At 35.3% G+C, this 20,086-nt stretch overlaps 2 protein-coding genes across 3 annotated transcripts; one reads left to right on the forward strand and one right to left on the reverse strand.

Annotated features, from left to right (window-relative positions):
* Positions 1-4,833, forward strand: Ist1 (increased sodium tolerance 1-like protein). 2 transcript variants are annotated; one of them, XM_073084985.1, is made up of 7 exons: positions 1-324; positions 1,412-1,574; positions 2,023-2,242; positions 2,508-2,641; positions 3,076-3,210; positions 3,668-3,718; positions 4,513-4,833. In XM_073084985.1, the coding sequence occupies exons 1-7, from the start codon at positions 143-145 to the stop codon at positions 4,738-4,740; spliced, it is 1,113 nt and encodes a 370-aa protein (XP_072941086.1). In that variant the 5' UTR covers positions 1-142; the 3' UTR covers positions 4,741-4,833. The 2 variants fall into 2 exon arrangements, with proteins under 2 accessions (XP_072941086.1, XP_072941087.1); XM_073084986.1 differs by lacking the exon at positions 3,668-3,718.
* Positions 4,834-5,546: 713 nt separating this feature from the next.
* Plap (phospholipase A2 activator protein) lies at positions 5,547-19,743 on the reverse strand. The gene is made up of 16 exons (XM_073084987.1): positions 19,488-19,743; positions 18,913-19,146; positions 18,242-18,432; positions 17,425-17,566; positions 15,619-15,776; positions 14,146-14,287; positions 13,312-13,492; positions 12,647-12,756; positions 12,217-12,312; positions 10,652-10,777; positions 9,731-9,857; positions 9,574-9,634; positions 8,870-8,995; positions 7,808-7,953; positions 7,048-7,172; positions 5,547-6,391 (listed from the first exon to the last, which is right to left on the reverse strand). Exons 1-16 carry the CDS (start codon positions 19,622-19,624, stop codon positions 6,199-6,201), a joined length of 2,295 nt encoding a protein of 764 aa, XP_072941088.1. The 5' UTR covers positions 19,625-19,743; the 3' UTR covers positions 5,547-6,198.
* Between the last annotated feature and the right edge of the window lie 343 nt (positions 19,744-20,086).

Raw genomic sequence — 20,086 nt, forward strand, 5'->3', positions numbered from 1 at the left:
GACAGCTCATACACTTAGTTGAACGATGATCGGATGATTCATTCGTGTATCATTATTGTTAACAAACAACAATAAATTCCGTGTTCTTTAACTTTCCTCATTTAGTAATTGTGCAAGAAACGAAAGTAGTGTCACAAACAAAATGTTCTCAACAAATCCTAATTACACAAAGCTAAAAACCAATCTCAGGCTGGCGATAAACCGTCTAAAACTGTTAGAGAAAAAGAAAACTGAATTGGCGCAGAAAGCACGTAAAGAAATAGCTGATTACATAGCCGCTGGTAAAAGTGAAAGAGCCAAAATCCGCGTGGAACACATAATAAGGTATGGCGTAATTAATTAAAACTTTTTAGAGCTTTATTAGATAAATATCGTTCTAGTAATATTGAGCAAAACATTGCTGTTTTTGCGTCATAATCTAAGGCTTTCAGAGGCTGGTTCTAGTTTTATAAGCTATTAGAAGGGAGTTTTAGTACTATAATGTTTGGTAGTGGTTAATTTGATTTCTTCTAATAATTATATTACAATAAATCTTCATTGATATAAAATGTAAATGGTAAGTGATCTATCCGACCATAGAGTCGATAGAGTATACATTGACTCATCAAGTAAATTGACTTCATTGTCAAGGTGATGAATCAAGACTAGGTATTACAGACATCTTATTTTCATTGGTCATGAAACCATGCATTAAAAGATCTTCTAGGAAACTCATAAGAATATGTTCAGTATATAATGGTATCTGAGTTTTTATGGAACATTGGCATACCTGTTATCTTACAATTAACAATAACTTTACAGCTTGGTAAGCTGTTACCAGCATAAGATAATAAAAAGTTGATATTCACCTTTTTATCATCTGTAAAATAAAATGACAAATAATTGTAAAGGCCTTCCCGTGCTGGCTAAGGATTCCCCATCATAAAAGTCTTAAAATTCTTAGAAAAACCCCTTGATGACTACTACAGAATTTGTTTTAATCAGTTAAAATAGATTATTTCTGGGTAATAACTAAAGGTACTTTACTACATTTTCTGATTGTAATTATCAGTCTTAACCAATGGTTTCCTTTCACAGTATGAATCAATAAAAGTTGTCTAATCTGGTTAGATGTAAATTTCGAGTTAAGATTATTTATTGATTTATTACTAACAGACTTTACTGAAGTATTCATTTTTTTCTGCATATTCTGGGTCAGCTTATAAACCAAGACTTTTTCAAATCAAGATTCAAGTTTGGAATTGAGGGTAGTTATTTATTTTATTATAAATCTACCAATATGTCAGTATGGAGGACTATGGCCTAAATCTCTTACAAAAAATGAAAAATTTTGGGAGTCTAGAAGTCCAATATAGAGTGTAGAAAGTTAACTAACATATGTTTCATCTTTTTCAAACTTTACTTCTTTTAGGGAGGATTATATGGTAGAAGCAATGGAGATTGTAGAGATGTACTGTGATTTGGTGCTCGCAAGATTTGGTCTGGTAACTCAGATGAAGGACTTGGATGAGGGGCTGGCAGAGGCCATCTCCAGCCTTATTTGGGTTGCGCCGAGAATGCATACTGATGTTCAGGTAGAGTACACTTCAACTATTTTGACAATTTCAAAGTAATTAATCGTATCGTATATGACGTATAAGACATTTTTTGTTTGTGTAAAATATTACTATTATATAGATAATATTGAAAATCAATGATTAATGTAAATAATGAAAGCCTCCCATTGTTTTGTTAATGGTGTTTAGGTTAGGACTCAATACTTTAATCATTTGTCAAGTCTGGACAATGTCTATGTGGAATCATCTTCATCCATCACTTTGCCAGCCTTCACCAAACTTCACCAAAAGACTTGAATATTAATAATACCTAATTCACATAATTATATATCTATTATCTTGAAAAATATTTATAGAATTTTGTATCACCACCTTTTTTGAAGTTTCAGGAAGGACAATTACAATGTCTGTGATCCCTACCAATAAAACTTTTTGATTAATACTATTATGTTTATACAATTTACAGGAGTTGAAAGTGATATCAGATTTATTGACGGCAAAGTATGGGAAGATCTACGCGGATGCGTGTAGGAACGAGAGTGTTAACACGATCAGTGATAAGCTGAAACACAAGATGTCCGTCCAAAGCCCACCCAAAATACTCGTGGAGCGGTACCTCATAGAGATTGCAAAGAATTACAATGTGGAATATGAACCTGATGAACAAGTTATGAGGGAAGAGCAAGGTTAGTATTGAAATGCAGTGTTCAGTGTGTTGTTTTAGTTTGAAGGGTATGGTATAGGAGATCTATTTATCTGAGGTGTTCAAACTTAGTCCTCAGAGGTAACAATGGATAAGTGGCTGACGTCTCTTAAGATCAATCTTATCTGGGATTGCAGATGTCAACAGGTGGTAGAAGCCACTTGCCATCAAATGGACTGCATGCTTGCTAGCTACATCTGAATTTAAAAAAAAAAAAAATAAGCAGAACTTGTATCATATATTTGCAGGTCGCGATGCAATGCTGATTGATATCAACGGACCGCCCATGCCTCCAGGGTTCATTGGCTACCCTCCACAGCCGCCGATGCCCCAGATGCCCAACCTACCTCCGCCCACTGTCACACCATTTAGCTACCCAACTGTGAGATATTTTCTATGCATCTATTTTTTAACTTTACTGTAATTTGTTATCGTCATACTATTAAATCATTATTTCTACCCTAAGAGGATGCAAAGAGCATAACATAGCACAAAAATAATTTTCTAAAATAATAATCTATCTCTCAAATAAGTCTGTAAAAAAATGGACCCTATTTGTACCTGAAAAAAATGGTTCCACCACATGTGGCAAATTATTAAACCACAAATCAGTCATCACTTCTAAACCACCCCTCAAATTTTCCTTTGGATTCGTCACCGCCCCCTGTAAGCCTCTGGCACCCATAGAAACACTGCTCTAACGCTGTTTGTTTGACGGCTTACAACAGATTATCAATGACTAATCTGGCTGACAGATATTCACAGATATTTGGACTTTGGGGGCTCTAATTTATATTAAATAATATATAATTTTAGCAACCATCTGGAGGTAAGACCGGTGGGTTTCTTGTGTCCGGACCTCCCAATTACGGTGGGCCGAGCCAACCAATGAACTACAACATGTCACCACCTGGTGTGGACTCCAAGAATATGAGCAACAGCTTCTTGCAGGTAACTTTGTTACTTTTGAGTGTTTCTATAAGAGCATGGATTTTTTGCTTTTGGCAAATATTAGCATTGCATTCACATGTTCAATTGTATATTGCATAGCTTGGCATTAAGTAGCTTTAGTAGTAAAATATTAGATGTAATATCATATTTAACACATTCAGTATGCAAAAACAACATAAAACGAGCTTGATATACTCAGTCTTAAATATTTTGATTTTTTCTATGGATATGTTGATCATAAAATCTTGCATGCGTTAATTTGAATATGCATGGTACTTATTATCTACTTTTAAATTATTATTTTTTAATGTTTTAACAATAACCGTAATAAGTCGGAATTTATTTTTGTTTGCCTTCATAAAATAGTCGAAAAACTATGTTATGTCGATTTTAATGTAACGCTTAAATTGATGACTAACCTGATTATGATTTACGAGTAGTACCATTTCCTTTGCAGGAGGAAATGCACAATCTACCACCTGCATATGACAGCATTGCGCATGACATGGTAATTTCTTTTTTATTCGAAGTTACTTGGCATCAAATTTTATGTATATGCTATAAAATTTTCATGTTGTTTTACTTATTTTTATGATCCAAAATTCAATTGGATTGGTATTGGTTCCTCATAAGCCTGGTATTGGCTTATGAGGAAGATTTTTCTAGAGACTACACATTTGTTAGGAGAGTCAGGTATAGCTTAAAGCATTCAGGCACAATACACCATTACTATTACTGGAGAAGGTGGTTATAGGGTTTTGGCCCAACACATTAGATCACATAGCAGAGCATTTCTTAGATAGTTGTAGATATTAATTCATTCTAGATATTTCGTAGAGTACCTTAAAGTTTTATATTTTGGTTTTATATTAATTATTTTTCATTATTATTCTGAATTAACTTGTATACATTTTTGTAGAAACCTCACATTTTTGCAGATATTTGTTGCTTGCTTATTTAAACAATTACATACTTTAATTTGGATAAAAGCTATATAAAGAATTGTTACTCTAAAATTAAATGTATTTTTTACATAACAGAACATAAATGGATTTCTGATTGAAGTTACTGAAGGGGACTGTTGTAATCCAGCTCAGAAATTAAATTTAATTCCATAATAGACATTTTGACATTAATAGACCTCTTAAGTTTATCCCTACCTCATTCATCTAATGTGATGTAGCTAACGAACCTCTTAAAACCAGAACACAGCAATACTGTTGTGAGGCAGAAATAAGTGTGGTTGTATCCATAAAATATATCTCATACATTTCAATACGGTACATTTAAATGTTTTTGCAGCCCGCACACGTACCGAACGTACCGACTCCACAACCACGGTCAAAGGTACCACCGAACAACTATTTCCCTGAATTACCCGAGCTGCCATCAGTGCCGTCCGACCTGGTGCTACCTTCAGTGCCCCACAGCAACAACTCCAACACGACCAACCAAGAGCCAGGCGGGCCGGATGAAATTGATTTTGAAGATCTTAACAGGCGGTTCGAGGAGTTGAAAAAGAAAAAGTAAAATGGTCGCAAATTTTAAAACATTCGTTATATTGTTGCTCTAGTTATGCTTATCTAAAATGAGTTATGTAAATAATAAAATCGGAGGACTTTATTATACATTTTATTATGTAACATGCTTAAGATGGCGATTTATGTATTCAGTGCAGATATTTCGATCCATATGCATGAATCGTGGTCACGGCAACTTCAGTGGCTGTGTGTATGTATCTAATTGTTTTTTTTAAGTACCATGTACTTCTATATCTAAGTCAGCAATAAATAAAGAACCGATCGTGTGTACTCGTTACATAATATAATGATATAATGTAAAAATTCCGCGATTATATTGGTTTAAAAAATCAGAGGAATCTATTAAAGTTAATGGAATTTACCATAAGGTCTTAAGCTTTGAATTAATTTAGAGTTTAATGTAAATGAAAAATAAGGGAATCGTCTCAGTATACTGATAAAATTGAGAGGTATTGCGAATCTGCGCTATAAGGTTGTTATAAAGATGGATCTTAAGAGAAGCGTGGTTGAAATTAAGAAATCGCTCATACAACGATGTTATTAATGCCATTTATGGTACTTTTGCTTAGCTATCGTATCGTTTTCGATACCCCTGCTCCACTGAGCTCAATGAATCAACTTAATCTTAGCGACTTTTTTTGTCCACTCTTTATAAAATGTAATTTTTCACGTACTTTATAATTTTACGTTAATTTACAGCAACAATTTTAATGGTATAAAAAAACTATAATTTAATATTGTATTATAAAGTATTGTTATAACAGAGATATGTATAATATGAAGAGAAATAAAACATTTTTATAATTAAAAGTGTTTATTGTTGTTGTAGTGTATACAATTTGTAAGTATGAAAATTTGCTTCAATACTTTGTGTTTTTCTAGGTGTACAATATTGCGGTTCATTTAAGTAATATAATCCTATGTTTTTGTTCACTTATAAAATCTAAAAAACATCACATTACGTGAGAACGTATATTGTATACGCTGAAGCGTATGCCGAGTGGTACTAGTGTCACTATTACAAAATTTGTGACGTCATCTTTATTGATTGCTTTCGGTGTAAACACATACGCCTGAGGACATGTATGCCGTGTTTATAAGTATCATTTCTCGTAACTTCAACCATTATGTGAAAAATGTTATTATTCGCCAAATTATCTCAACTTTGCATCCTTCCCCTCTTAGTAGTCAAAAAAATATGCAGTAAATGCGCGATAGTATTATGTCGCGTACACATAAATATAGGATAAGTAATATCAATATTAATATCCAATATGAATATTGTATTTGATTCTAACGTTATTCATATTGGATTGTGATATTGTGCATATTCTACCAGACTGCCAAAGTTTTAATTCGACCACCCTATTTTATAGTTGACGCGGCATATTTATCCCAAGGCTCTAAAGGCAGTACATATAGGCAGTTGATTACCAGCATAAATAAATTAAACTGTAGTTTCTACCAATTTCATTATTTGCTTGGAGCAAATAGCGATTTTCTTAAGGTTGGGCTCTATTGGCATATTGGAACTATCGATTTTCAGTCTTTTGAGCAGGCGCGGGTGAGCCAGCAGCATGGTCTTTATTAACAACTTCTTGGGAGATTCCGCCAACACAGTGCCGAGGGCCACGAGACCTCTGAAAGAAAATACGCAAATATTTGAATTAATTATTAAAGCAAATATTTGTCATTTCGTGACAAATTGGCGCATATCTACGCGCGTTTATCTATTGTGTGCAGGATATTTTATTTTGGTAGGTGGTAGAATCCGTTGTGGTTCGACTCCGGCGGCACCACCCCCACACCATTTCTGCCTCATAACAGCAGTGTTAAGCGCTGCTGTGTTCTGGTTTGAAGGGTGTGGTAAGGGAGACATACTTTTCCGAGGCGTTCCAGCATAGTCCTCAGGGGTAGCGGCGCATCTGTGGCCGACCTCAGGTAGGAATATATAATCCTATCTGGGGTTGATTACCGATGTCCATGGGCGGCAGTAGCTACTTACCATCAGGTGGACTGCATGCTCGTCTGCTACTCCTATATTATAAAAAAATCGATATTTATATAAAATTACTCATTCTATTACTATTTATAGCTTCATTTATAAGTAAACCACAGACCTAAAACAAATACAGGTCTATGAAGTAAACCCTCGTTATAAATGTCAGAATCGTTTACATAAAATTATGAACAAAATACAAGAACGGGTGTAACTGAGACAATTCAACGAAAAGCTGAACAAGAACCAAGCTATTGAAAGCTTTCTAAAGTTAATTGTTACAAAAAATTAAGTAACCTGAAGTATGCCTCGTTGTCAGTAAGTCGTTCGGTGTAGCATATGACGAGGTCAGCCAGATCGGCGTTGTCGTTCTGTTGCCCCAGCGCCACCGTCATGTTTAGCAGCAGCGAGATTGCTGCTATCTGGAATTAAAATAAATAAAAAATATTGTAGATCGTCGTGAAGAATTAGCTGTTTCAGATTTCTTTACGGGGTTTGTTAGCATTAACGCATGCCTATACTAATATTATAAAGAGGAAAACTTTGTTTGTTTGTTTGATTGTAATGAATTGGCTCAAAAACTACTAGACCGATTTTAAAAATTCTTTCACCATTCGAAAGCTACATTATCCACGAGTAACATAGGCTATATTTTATATGAAATACATATATTTGATAAATAGATTTCAAGGCGGTACAAAGTTTGCCGGGTCAGCTAATTAATATAATCGTTCTATCCAATGTTTTACCTAACAAATATTGACATTCCAAATTTTTCTTCACAGTTGTAAATTCTATAAATCAAAGATATACATGGCATACGGCAATTAGATCTTCGACCACCGTACTCGGACGTTTTTCATCTCATGTTAGTTAGTCATTGCCGTTAATAGATATGAGATAGGATCGGACTAAAGTCGATAAACATGTTTTACTACCTCTAGCAACTAAGTAAAAGTACTTAGTTGCTAGTAAAACTAAGTACTTTTACCTAGTTGCTAGAGATAGTAAAACTAAGTACTTTTACTTAGTATCTAATTATGCATGGTGATCCAACCTGTGCGTTGTTGGAGAGGCGAGTCAGTGTGACGTAGGAGTGGAGCACCCTCTCCTTGTTCTTCAGCACCAGCATCTCGCCGGCCAGGTCGCTAAAGGCATTCACCAACACTCGCAGAGAAAGCATCACATTCGCTGGTGGATTATCTGGAGAATAATAATTATAGTAAAAAAAAAATACCACGCTAAAATCATTATCCTCACGATGTTGATGAGGAGAATGGGACAACATTATTAAAATCATGTATTGTCATTGGTTCTTGATAAGTGTGTCTAAATTTTAAATTAAACGGACTGTTTGAAGTGGGTAAAAATCGTATTCTAAGATTCCGTTATATACATACAGGTCAAGCTAATAAAAGCGTGGTAATATCAAGGAGCGGCATTAAAAGTAGTCTTTTTTTAAGATTTAAAAGTAGAAACTAAGAATGCAGTCCACCTCAAGTTAATTTACCTTAGCCGCGAAAATAATAGCGTGAAAATTTGTAATCAATATTCAATACCAGATAGGACTGAAATTATATGACTAATTTGACATAACTCATAGTATAAGTGTTTTTCCTGTATCACGCGTAGACCTTTTTTTTTGTTTACCAGGGGGAAACCTTCAAAAGGTACCCGACGACGTGGGAGCGACGCCGGGTTATGTGGGATTTTTACCGCACTAAAACCCCCCCGGTGGCCGTCCTTAACACTTGGTGGAGAACTCCGGGACCTGCGAGGGAACACAACCGGAATCCTCCAAGCGCAATGCCCCGATCGGGCTCTACCCTGGGGGAGCAGTTTTGGCTCCTCCCACACCATCTGGTGTTTACGACGGTATGCGATCACCACACATACCGCCGTCCTTCCCGGGGTCGCTTGCTGGACGGTTCGAGCTCCCACTCTTACCGCCCGCAACCCCGGAAGCCCCCTTTTAATCGCCTCTTACGACAGGCAGGGGATGCCGTAGCCCTATTCTATTCCCGAGATTACAGGGACAATCACGCGTACACCTAGAACACATCAGCGTTTAACACTGTAATTATACGGCAGAAATAAAATCGTTTACATATTGCCATACCTGGGGTTATACTAGAGAGAAGATAATCGATGAACATTGGTCCAAACGTATCGTCAAACATTTGAGCGTTGACAGTCTTGTGTCTAATTGCCAGCCTCACTATGTCCAACACCGGGAACAGGATGTCTGAAAAAAATAATGATAGGTAAAATCAAAATGTAATTAGTAACCAGATAATTCATTAATATGATGTACCTTAAAGAAAGTATTTTTTCTAATATTTAATACCCACTGGGTAATTATTACACTATTAACACTGGGTAATTAACACTACTGGGTATTTAACACTGGGTTTTATTTTTCGTAATATTTAATACCCACCATATTTAATTTAATAATATTTAATATTTAATACTGCTGGGAGGTCACGCGGCCCTGTATTTTTACAGGATAAAAAGATAAACATTCAGCTATTAGTTTAATGAAGATGAAGGCCTGTGTTTATTTTTTTATAATCCGAAAATTTATATTATCTAACAAAATCATAGAGAATGCTTTTCAGACCCTTCAAAATTAACTTGTACGAGGTAAGCATTAAAAAATATTAAATAATGTCTCTATCCAGTTATCTTGTTAGAGATATATTAAACTTAACTGTTGTACAAATTGAAGCGACAATTTCTTTTAAATACAGCGACAGAAGCCAATCCCAAAAAATTAAAGTTCCGACATGAAACTTAAAGAAAAAAAAAACATTGCCTTACCTTTGGGCCATTCTAGCAAATCTTTCAGTAGCTCAATTGTTTCTGTAATGGGCTCGTTATCCTGTAAGATAAAAAAATGTGCCATAAAAAATATTAGTTTTAATTAATGTAATATAGTTTAAACATCCTTATTCTAGGATCAAAAACGTAAACTCACCACTTCACCCAACTTCACCACATTCTCCAATTGCTCATCTGTGAGCGGACTTAGCCCATCATCCATCACTTTGCTGTTGAATTCTTTTAGCTTGTCATGGATCGCTTTTAGATTTGCTTGGTCGAATCTGTAAATAAAAAAGTAAAAAGTATATCATCAAGTACACGAATTGTATTTATTTTCCAATAGTTTATGTTTTGTGGTTGGAATACTATGGTTTTTACTATTTATTGTTAATAGTAATTCATAAAACTGTTGGGGGTATATGTCGTTTGGGCCAAAATAGGTGGTATTCATAATGAGTACCATTTTTGAGTTGTAATTGATTACCTTATTGTAGTTCAATTTATAGAGTATTAGAATGAGAAATATGAGATTTCATTTCCTTTTGAATAGTGAAGATTCTCTATTATACAAGTTCGTAAGTTTAGTTTGTGTAAATCGTTGTTTCTATAGTCTGTTTCATAATTAGGTGTCCAAAATGTAAACAAAGAAATGTCACTGTCAAAATTAACAAGAAACAAAAACTTTAACAAACTCAACAAAAAACTATTTTTTTAACAACAATAACAATTTAACAAACGCGCTATGAAAACTAGAAAACATTCGAGTTCGATCACAATCACGAAAATGAATAATATCAGCTATGAAACGTGTTACCATTATCACATTTTAATTTTCTACCATAAATCTTGTATTTTATTATTATCACTGTATACAACGAAATTGAGGTGATATAAATATTAGAAAATGTGAATTAATCTTAATTTATTTAGATTATAATTTTATTATCGTTGTATTACTTTAATATCTACAAAAATAAGAAACTACCATTTGAAACGTATTTTCTTGATAGGTCAACACCTTTGTTTACATTTTGGACACCTAATTATGAATCAGACTATAGTTGATAATGAATACCTGATATACGAGTCGTGCGGTACGAGCGGCTTATCATCGGAGCCGCAGGGGACGGCGGAGGCCGAGCCCGCGGCGCCCGCAGCGCCCGGCACGTAGCGAGACTCGCCCGTGAACGGGTCCGCATAGCTGGGACAAGCGTTATTATAATAATACTAGTGGTGCCCGCGGCTTCGCCAGCATTTTAAAGAAATAATATGACATACATAAAACGGAAAATTTGTACCTGCATTGGAATGACAGTGGTGCCATCTGTCGAAAATTGGTCTTACCAACTCCCAAACCCTCGTGGGCTCTTAAACAACTTTGCTAAAGATCATCACTTGATCAAATGCATAGTTTCCGATTCTATAACTACTTACGAATTAAAAAATAATTAAAAAACCTTTTCCCACGGACTAAATTGTGAATCTAAACCATTCTCAAGTCCCCTTGAACACACACAACAAATTTCATCAAAATCAGTCCAGTCGTTTAAGAGGAGTTCAGTGACATACACACGCACATAAGAAATATATATATAAAGACTAGCTGACCTGGCAAACGTTGTGTTGCCATATACATAAAAAAATGTTAAGGGTGAACAACCCTTATCACTTAGGGGCATGAAAAATAGATAGTAGCCGATTCTCAGACCTACTGAATATGCATATAAAATTTGGTGAAAATCGGTAAAGGCGTTTCGGAGGAGTACGGTGACTAACATTGTGACACGAGAATTTTATATATAAGATTATTATTTACGTTGGATTGCTTATAGTAATATAGATGTCATATCTTGGAGCACAACGATGGACGGGAGATTACAGAGATCAATTTATGTTACACAACAACAAGTGGATCCAATATGGTTCCATCGGTGGATACCAACACTGCACCTATTTCTACCATGATGCAGATCATGTGGATGCTAACTGACTTCCATATTAATATAAAAATACCATCTTAGTCAATAGGAGAGGCAACACGTGTGTGATCAGCTTCAGTAGGAACCCCCAGTTTTATATTGTGTTATTTACAAATGTTCATGGGTGGCAGAATAAGTGGCTACACTAACCGTCGTAGGGACTATGCTCGTTTGCTACTACTATCTTTATATATATATTTCTTATGTGCATGTGCATGTCACTGAACTCCTCCTAAACGGCTGGACTGATTTTGATGAAATTGGTTGTGTGTGTTCAAGGGGACTTGAGAATGGTTTAGATTCATAATTTAGTCCGTGGGAAAAGGTTTTTTTAATTATGTTATATAAAAATGAATATTTGTCTATAAATCTTTTATAGAATCGTAAACTATGCATTTGATCAAGTGACGATCTTAACAAAGTTGTTGTCCAAGAGCCCACGAAGGTTTGTGAGTTGGTAACCAACCAATTTTCGACAGATGGCGCCACTATCATTCCAATGAAGATACACATTTTCCGTTTTATGTATGCCATATTATTTGTCTAAAACACGGGCGAAGCCGCAGGCACAACTAGTATTATATAAAAAAAAATGAAAGAGTCTCTTTCTGTATTGCTTACATATTCTTGTAGCAATACTAGTAAGAACTGTAGTGCTTACCTGCTGTCCGACGCAGGTGGCGGCAAGGGGTCCAACTTAGCATTGCTTACAATGAAATTCGCTACCTGCTCCAAATAAATTTGGGGTAGATGAAATCTGAAAAGACAAAATATATTTTTTAATTTTAATATACTATAAAAAAATATGCATAATTTAATAGTATTGTTTTTTAAGTATTAGCAGTTATTAAAATTTTACGTAAGTAAAACTTTAGAAATTTAGTAGACAAACTTTATGTGCGAAAGTAAGCAAGATGGCTATGACAAGATAAACATTAGAATTAAAAATTGAAAATCCCGAAATAATAAATTACTGACGTAATCATCATCCAGACCCCCGGCTCTCACGTCATAGAAAAAATGTTATACTTCTGAGTAATCTCTCTACATAAATAGACTTGGTATAAATAAAATATAATAAAGAAACTTGCTTATGAATAAACGTTTGCGCAGCGACCCAGGGATCGTCAGTCTTATTGAACGGCAGCTTCAGCGGTGGTTCGCCGTCCTTAATATCTACGTTGAACACGAAGTCGTATTCCTGAAAGAGAAAGTCTGATGTAAAGAATATAACATCACCTAACCTAACCTATACCTATAGCAAATGACAAGAAGTATGTATTAATCAATTAAACAAACTATAATATATAAAATTGACGCTAGAGTAAAATAGAATATGTACCTCAAACTCCTAAAAACTTGTATTTATAACTATAGCAAAATGTACATACTGTACATACATAGCAAAAAATATCATTTAATCTTCGTCCACATCTTAAAATTATAATTAACTTCATGAAGATAATGTTATGTTAATTTTAATTTACCAATTTTTACAAGCCTAAGTTACCAATTTAAATAAGAATTATATCCATTGGTATTTTATTTAAATACTAGCTGACCCAGCAAACGTTGTAAATAAAAAAATGTTAAGGGTGAAAAATAGAGAGTAGCCGATTCTCAGACCTACTGAATATGCATATAAAATTCGGTGAAAACCAGTAAAGCCGTTTCGGAGGTTATATATAAGAAAAAAGTAGGTACTTTGACTATGTAAATTTTTTACGAATATTTATTTCGTAGAGGATAAACCAACCTTCCCCTGGTACATAATCTTGCCCTCCTGAGCCGGTGAGGAACCCAGGACATCACCAATCTCATTCCAGGTGTTGTCGGCCACGCTCCACGAGTAGCACTTCACGACAGTGCTGCGGCGCACCAATATCGTCTGCCCGTCGGTCTTGCCCGGCTCCAAAAGCGCCTCGGGACCTGGCAACCTGGAAAGAGTGATTCAAGAAGCATAAAAAGTGGTAGAACCCCCTGTGGTGTGGTGGTAGAACTCCGGCACCACCACCGCCTCACCTATTTCTGCCTATTAACAGCAGTGTTAAGCGCTGGTTTGAAGGGTGTGGTAAGGGGGACAAACTTATCCGAGGCCATCCAGCTTAGTCCTCAAAGGTAGAGGCGCATCTGTGGCTGACCTAAGGTAGGATTATCTAATTCTATCTGGGGTTGATTACAGATGTCCATAGGCGGTAGTAGCCACTTATCAACAGATGAATTGAATGCTTGTCTGCTAGTCTTATATTATTAAAAAAAAAAGGAGCCACTAGCCCCATGAACATCTGTAATTAACCCCAAGTAGAATAGATTGTATCTGATGCTGATTATAGAAGAATTGCCACTCCTGAGGAGTAAGATGGTTGTCACATTTGTTTGTCAGCTGGCATCCACACTAATCTATATAATCGTAAAAAGTGTTTCCTGCTTGTAATAGTTGTGATAGTAACATGTAGTGAACTGTGGATCACTACCGCTTTTATTCTAAAATGCACATTCTGCATTATTTATAATAATAAACGCATTTATTTATAATAAGAGTACCCTACAACGACATTGAATTGTATTGCTTCTATTAAAGAAAACTTACTCAGACACTTTAAAACCACCGATCTCCTGCTCGGTGGTGTCCCGCACCTTATCCACTTCATCTTGGTACGCTTTGAGTGTCGCCTCGTCAGCAACCCGCGATGGGTCCTTCGTGAACACCCTTATGACACCATCACTTGCACCTGGTATTATTACATGTTAGTATTATTTTTTAGTAAAGTTTATTTCACATAAGAGAAATTGGGACTTGTCTTCAGCTTTATGACAACAGTTTTATTTTATAGCTGAGTAATTAAACTGATGTACCTAATTAATAAGACCCCTTTTTTGGTCTCCATTTCCAAGCTTTATTTAGAAATGTTGACCCGTTTTTACTCATGATACTTACATATACAGTGTAAACTCCATGTAACGTCACTCGATTTAACGACAAACTCTATAAAGCGTCGAAATCAATTGGCTTAGTTGGTTTAGCTTGTATTCCATACAATGATACACTCTACATAGCATTACACCCACTCTCAATAACGACCACAATTGAGTAAAAAAAGTACCTTTTAAGTTGCTAAAATTAGTAAAAACTGCGCACCAGTGTACGTTCTTTTGTCGCTTTATTATCCTAGCCCGCAATAAACTCGACTGTCGGCATCATGCATACGGAACTTTCTAAGAAATTCGTTCTTTTGTTTACCAAGATGCCTCAATATCAGAAGATATGAATAATATAATGAAAAAAATACAACAAAATTACTGGTGCAGCAAAAGACGTCAGACAAAAAAAAAACAACAAGCAATAGCGTTCAAATAAGATTCTTTTTTATGTACATAACTACTAACACTAGACTGAAATAAACTTTTTCTTTTTCTAATTCTGTTTTTTCTTCTCTCCATTTAACGACCACTCTCTATAACACCATAAAATGCACAGTCCCTTCAGTGCCGTTATATAGAGTTTACACTGTAGTTGCTTGCTTTAAAATAATATCATCAAAAATTTGCTAGGTTCTAGCAAGACGCAGGCAGAAGTAACGGGCCACGCGTTGCTATCCGCTCATTTAAATAATCAATTTGTTATAAATAATTGATTTACCATTTTAAAATATCGATATTTGCACTAAAATAATCGATTAATATAAAAAACGGTGCTTTTTTTAAAAGCCTAATCTCTACCTCAACACTTCTTATTACCTTCCATAGATTAGTAAAGATACTTCGCCGCCTTGAAATTGAATGAAGCCACAAATGGCTTATTTTAGTAAATTATTTTTTTGAATTCTTGACAAATAAAAACATTTTTAGAGAAATTTTACGAATAAATAACTAATACTGCGTATTTTACGTAATAAATAAATAATTATTTCAAATTTTTTAGGGTCATTTTAGCACGGAGAAGTGGCAAAACTTTTTTACGCAAATATTTCAATTCTCAAAACTGGGTACATTTTTTCGTTAGGAGTGAGTAATCTTTACTAATTTATGTTACCTTCGGGCACTTTGTATCAATAATACTAACCAGTCACCACATCGCCATTGGGCAGGCACGTGACAGACCAGACAGAGTGCACGGGCAGGCGAAGCTCGCGGGCACATTTGGCCGCCCTCCACACACGAAGGCAACCGTCCTCGCCGCACGTCACGAACGTTTGCGGCGACACTGGATCTAGGCTGATGCTGCAATATTATTATTTATTCATTTATTTGGCAATCCAACAGCGCTACACATCGATAAAGAAGATTACAATTTGTTACATATAATATGGCCAAAAATGGATTACACCAAATAATAAGGTAGGTACAATAAACAAGTAACAAGTTAATGGTTGTGTTATTGACAAAAACATTATGGTTTTTGGATAAACTTCCGAAAACCCCCATCTTCGATTGAGCTATAATTTTACACAGGCCTTATTTTTGCTATTTTGAGATGATCCCTCTAAGGATTTTTGGCGATTCGAAACAGTTTTCGAGATATCAAATTTTAAAAATGTAGATTTTAACATGCCGCATATAGGTATTCCGACATATACCTATATGTTTGCACCTTTATGTTTATACCTTGTTTGCACCTTTGGTTGTGCACAAGGGTGCACTTCCGAAAACCCCCCACCTCCCATCGATTTGAAACTTTGCACACACCTTCCATTGGATGTTCGAAGACAACCACTAAAGGGATTTTTGACGCAATAAGTTTCCGAGAAATTAAATTTTGAAAATTGGAACCACAGCAACTTGACAATTACTTTTTATAAATATAAAATATGTTTAATGAATACATTGTAATTTTTAACTATTGAATTATAAAGAATGATTTTTGGAAATTCTGTCCCTGAGGGGTTAAAATAAAGTTTGAAAGTTTGTATGTAATGTACCACATTTGAAGTTAGAAAAATGAAATATAGGTTTAGCCTTTTGATTAACACTAATATTTAACATGTTCATTATTTTCTAAAGTTGTACACTATAGGACTAAACAGAGATTTGAAACTTTTATAGAAATAGCTTTCAACATTATTTTATGGCAAATATTTTACCATAATATCGCAAATCCTCATAAGTTTTAACTGGAAAAACCATTCTCATTATTAATTAATTATTATATATATTTAATATGTAATTGTGTATAGATAGTGTACAGTTTGTACAAAAATTGATAAAGTTGCATATACAAAATATCTAGGAATAATTTTAGATCAGCAGTTATCTTGGCAGCAGCACACACACACACACACACACACGACAAGTTGGTATTGTTAGAAAAATAAATATTTAATTTCATCATCATTATCAAGTTTATAATATTGTATTATCAATCAATTTAGATCTCTCAGTCAATTGTTAATAATACTAATGTATGTGTAATGGAAGAGTGAGACTGCTTGTCACAAGTATAAATTTATTTATGCTTACAATGTAGCACCTACGAATGTTTAAAACGAATGTTATCATTATTAAATAAACATTTCATTTCACATTTCATTTTTTTTTTTTTTTTTTATAATATAAGTGTAGCAGACGAGCATGCAGTCCACCTGATGGTAAGTGGCTACTGCCGCCCATGGACATCCGTAATCAACCCCAGATAGAATTAGATATTCCTACCTGAGGTCAGCCAACAGATGCGCCTCTACCCCTGAGGACTAAGCTGGAACGCCTCGGAAAAGTCTGTCTCCCTTAACACACCCTTCAAACCGAAACACAGCAGCGCCTAATACTGCTGTTATTAGGTAGAAATAGGTGTGGCGGTGGTGCCACCGGAGTCGAACCACAAAGGGTTCTACCACCTTCAAATTTCATAGTTCATTTCATAGTGTAAACTTACCTATAGATATAGTTTGCATGTCCATAATAAGTGTTGATACATTCTCCAGAGTAAGACCACAGCTTAATACTGGCATCATTGGAGCAACTGAGGAACGAAGAGTTGTCGAACATGGCAAGACCTCTCACACAATCTGTATGACCTGCAAAACAATATATTATGAACATAAAAATAAATAATTGTATTGTAAAAGTAATAGCCATTTGTTGAGCTTATCAGTAACTATTACTGTCCCATTGCTAGACATGTTGTCTCCTTTTAGAATAATTAAGATATAATCTACTACCACCATTCTGTTGTTTCCACCATATAAGATTTAGAATGATGGCAAGGTAATCATACATTGTGACCCAAACCAGATGTGTTTGTAAATATTCAGCTCAATCTGGTGACATTAGACACACATTTTTGAAGGTGGTAGAACCCTTTGTGGTTCGACTCCGGCGACACCACCGCCACACCTATTTCTACCTAATAACAGCAGTGTTAAGCGCTGCTGTGTTCCGGTTTGAAGGGTGTGGTAAGGGAGACAGACTTTTCCGAGGCGTTCCAGCTTAGTCCTCAGGGGTAGCGGCGCATCTGTGGCCGACCTCAGGTAGGAATATCTAATCCTATCTGGGGTTGATAACAGATGTCCATGGGCGGCAGTAGCCACTTACCATCAGGTGGACTGCATGCTCGTCTGCTACTCTTATATTATAAAAAAAAAAAAATGTACTATACAATAACACAATAAGTTAAATGAAGGCTTGTAAAAAAAAACAATAATTCAAAATTTATACAAAATAAATACATTAGATCATATTGACACACAAACCTGTAATAGTAAGGAATAGGCTGCCATCTCTCTTCCATATTTTAATGGTTTTATCAGCAGAGGCAGTAGCGTAGTTCTCGTTGGTCAGCTCAAGGGCATCCCATACTGCTGCCTCATGGCCTCGCAACACCACCGGTGCCATATGCGGTAGATTTACATTCCATACTCTGGCTGTGTTGTCCCAGCTTGAACTGCGAATTAAAAATAAATCATTAAAATATTTACTTGCCTGTTATGTGTGAAAATGTAACAAATGAACAATTAAGTCAACATTTTATTTTAGAAAATCAAAAGTTATATTTAGGAAGGTAGGTAGTCATATAAGGTAGGTATGTTAATAAGTTATCTTAGTTATTATGAGAAAATCAGGTAAGATACTAAGAAAGCTTAACAAAAAGTTTCAAAGTAATACTGATATTGTTAAGAAAATAGTGACGCTTACTATTTTGCTACAACATAATGCAATTAAATTGTTCTATATTGGTGTACTGAGTGTAGGAAGGTAGACAAACAATGAATATTAGGTATCAAATTCATTTTAGACGTAGAGTCTTTTATTTTATTATATTTACGGTAATTTGAGAAAATGTCCCATGATCATAAAAGAATAAATGCTATTCTAGAGACAAAGCTATTTAAATTACCTCCTCCAAGTATATTAAAAGGATTACCTTATCAGAAATCCAGATTCCTTTGCCGGAGTAACACTGCAAACAGCATTCTCATGGCCCTTCAGGGTAAGTTGGACAACGGCATCATGCTTATTGTACCCCATGATAGTGTTGTCGTTGCTGCCCGTGATGACCAGCCCATCAGGGAAGGACATGCAGGGCGGCAGCCAGCAAACACAAGACACGAAGTTACTGTGCCCTTTGTATGTCACAACATTCGTGTAGGTCTTAGTTCTGGGGAAATCATACAAATATTACTCTACTACCCACTAATTTTAAATTTTTGGGACGAACTTTCTTGTTGGCTTATGATAAGAGTTGATCAGTCGAAATCATTACTATGGAAAAAATGCCCGTATAAAAGAATTCCTATCCTATATTCCTAAGTAAATGCTGAGACTTGTGTTAAAACATTTTTTTTTGTTTGCAATGATACGCGAGTTACATTGTCTCATTATAGCAATTTTTCAATGAAGATAACGGAAACTCATTCCTGATAGGGATCCCACGAACGCACACGTATATTATTTCTAGCATTATACCGTACTTAGCCCTTTAAAAGGTAGAATACGCACCCATCGTAATGCCACAACTTCGCTGTCCGGTCTCGAGAAGCCGACAATATATTTGCGTCGTCAGTGACGGCGACGCATCGCACATCCATGGAATGCCCGGAGAGAATAGCACTCAATTTATACTCCGGGGATGCCATTGGGAACAGCTTATTTAAAGCAGCTGAATAATAAGAGTTAGCCGACCTGCGAATAAGAATTAGGAAACAATCACCGAAAACAGAAATGTCACATTGACAACTGTACTGTAATGACACAGTAAAATGAATTGTCATTCTCTAATTTTTTTATTAGTTTCTGGCCCTGACCTCTTGGTTATATCGATTTTAGATACATATTTGTCTTGACACCGATATTCAACTAGAACTATTAGAAGTACTAAATAATTTATTATTTGCAAGCACAACATGATAATGACAGATAAATAAAAGGATAACAACATGAGCAAAAGATATAATATCCTCTCGTGTTTTAAGAATCCTAATCTTATCAAATGAGTTACATAAAGAAATTCACACTTTATTATATTTTGTAAAGAAATGTATACAAACTATGTATTGTGCGCACCAACTGCAACATGTGTGCAGTTCACACGCGATAGA

Source organism: Epargyreus clarus, unplaced genomic scaffold (assembly GCF_041222505.1).
Source record: "Epargyreus clarus isolate Ecla_fem2 unplaced genomic scaffold, WU_Ecla_fem_2.2 ptg000021l, whole genome shotgun sequence".
NCBI lineage: Eukaryota > Metazoa > Arthropoda > Insecta > Lepidoptera > Hesperiidae > Epargyreus > Epargyreus clarus.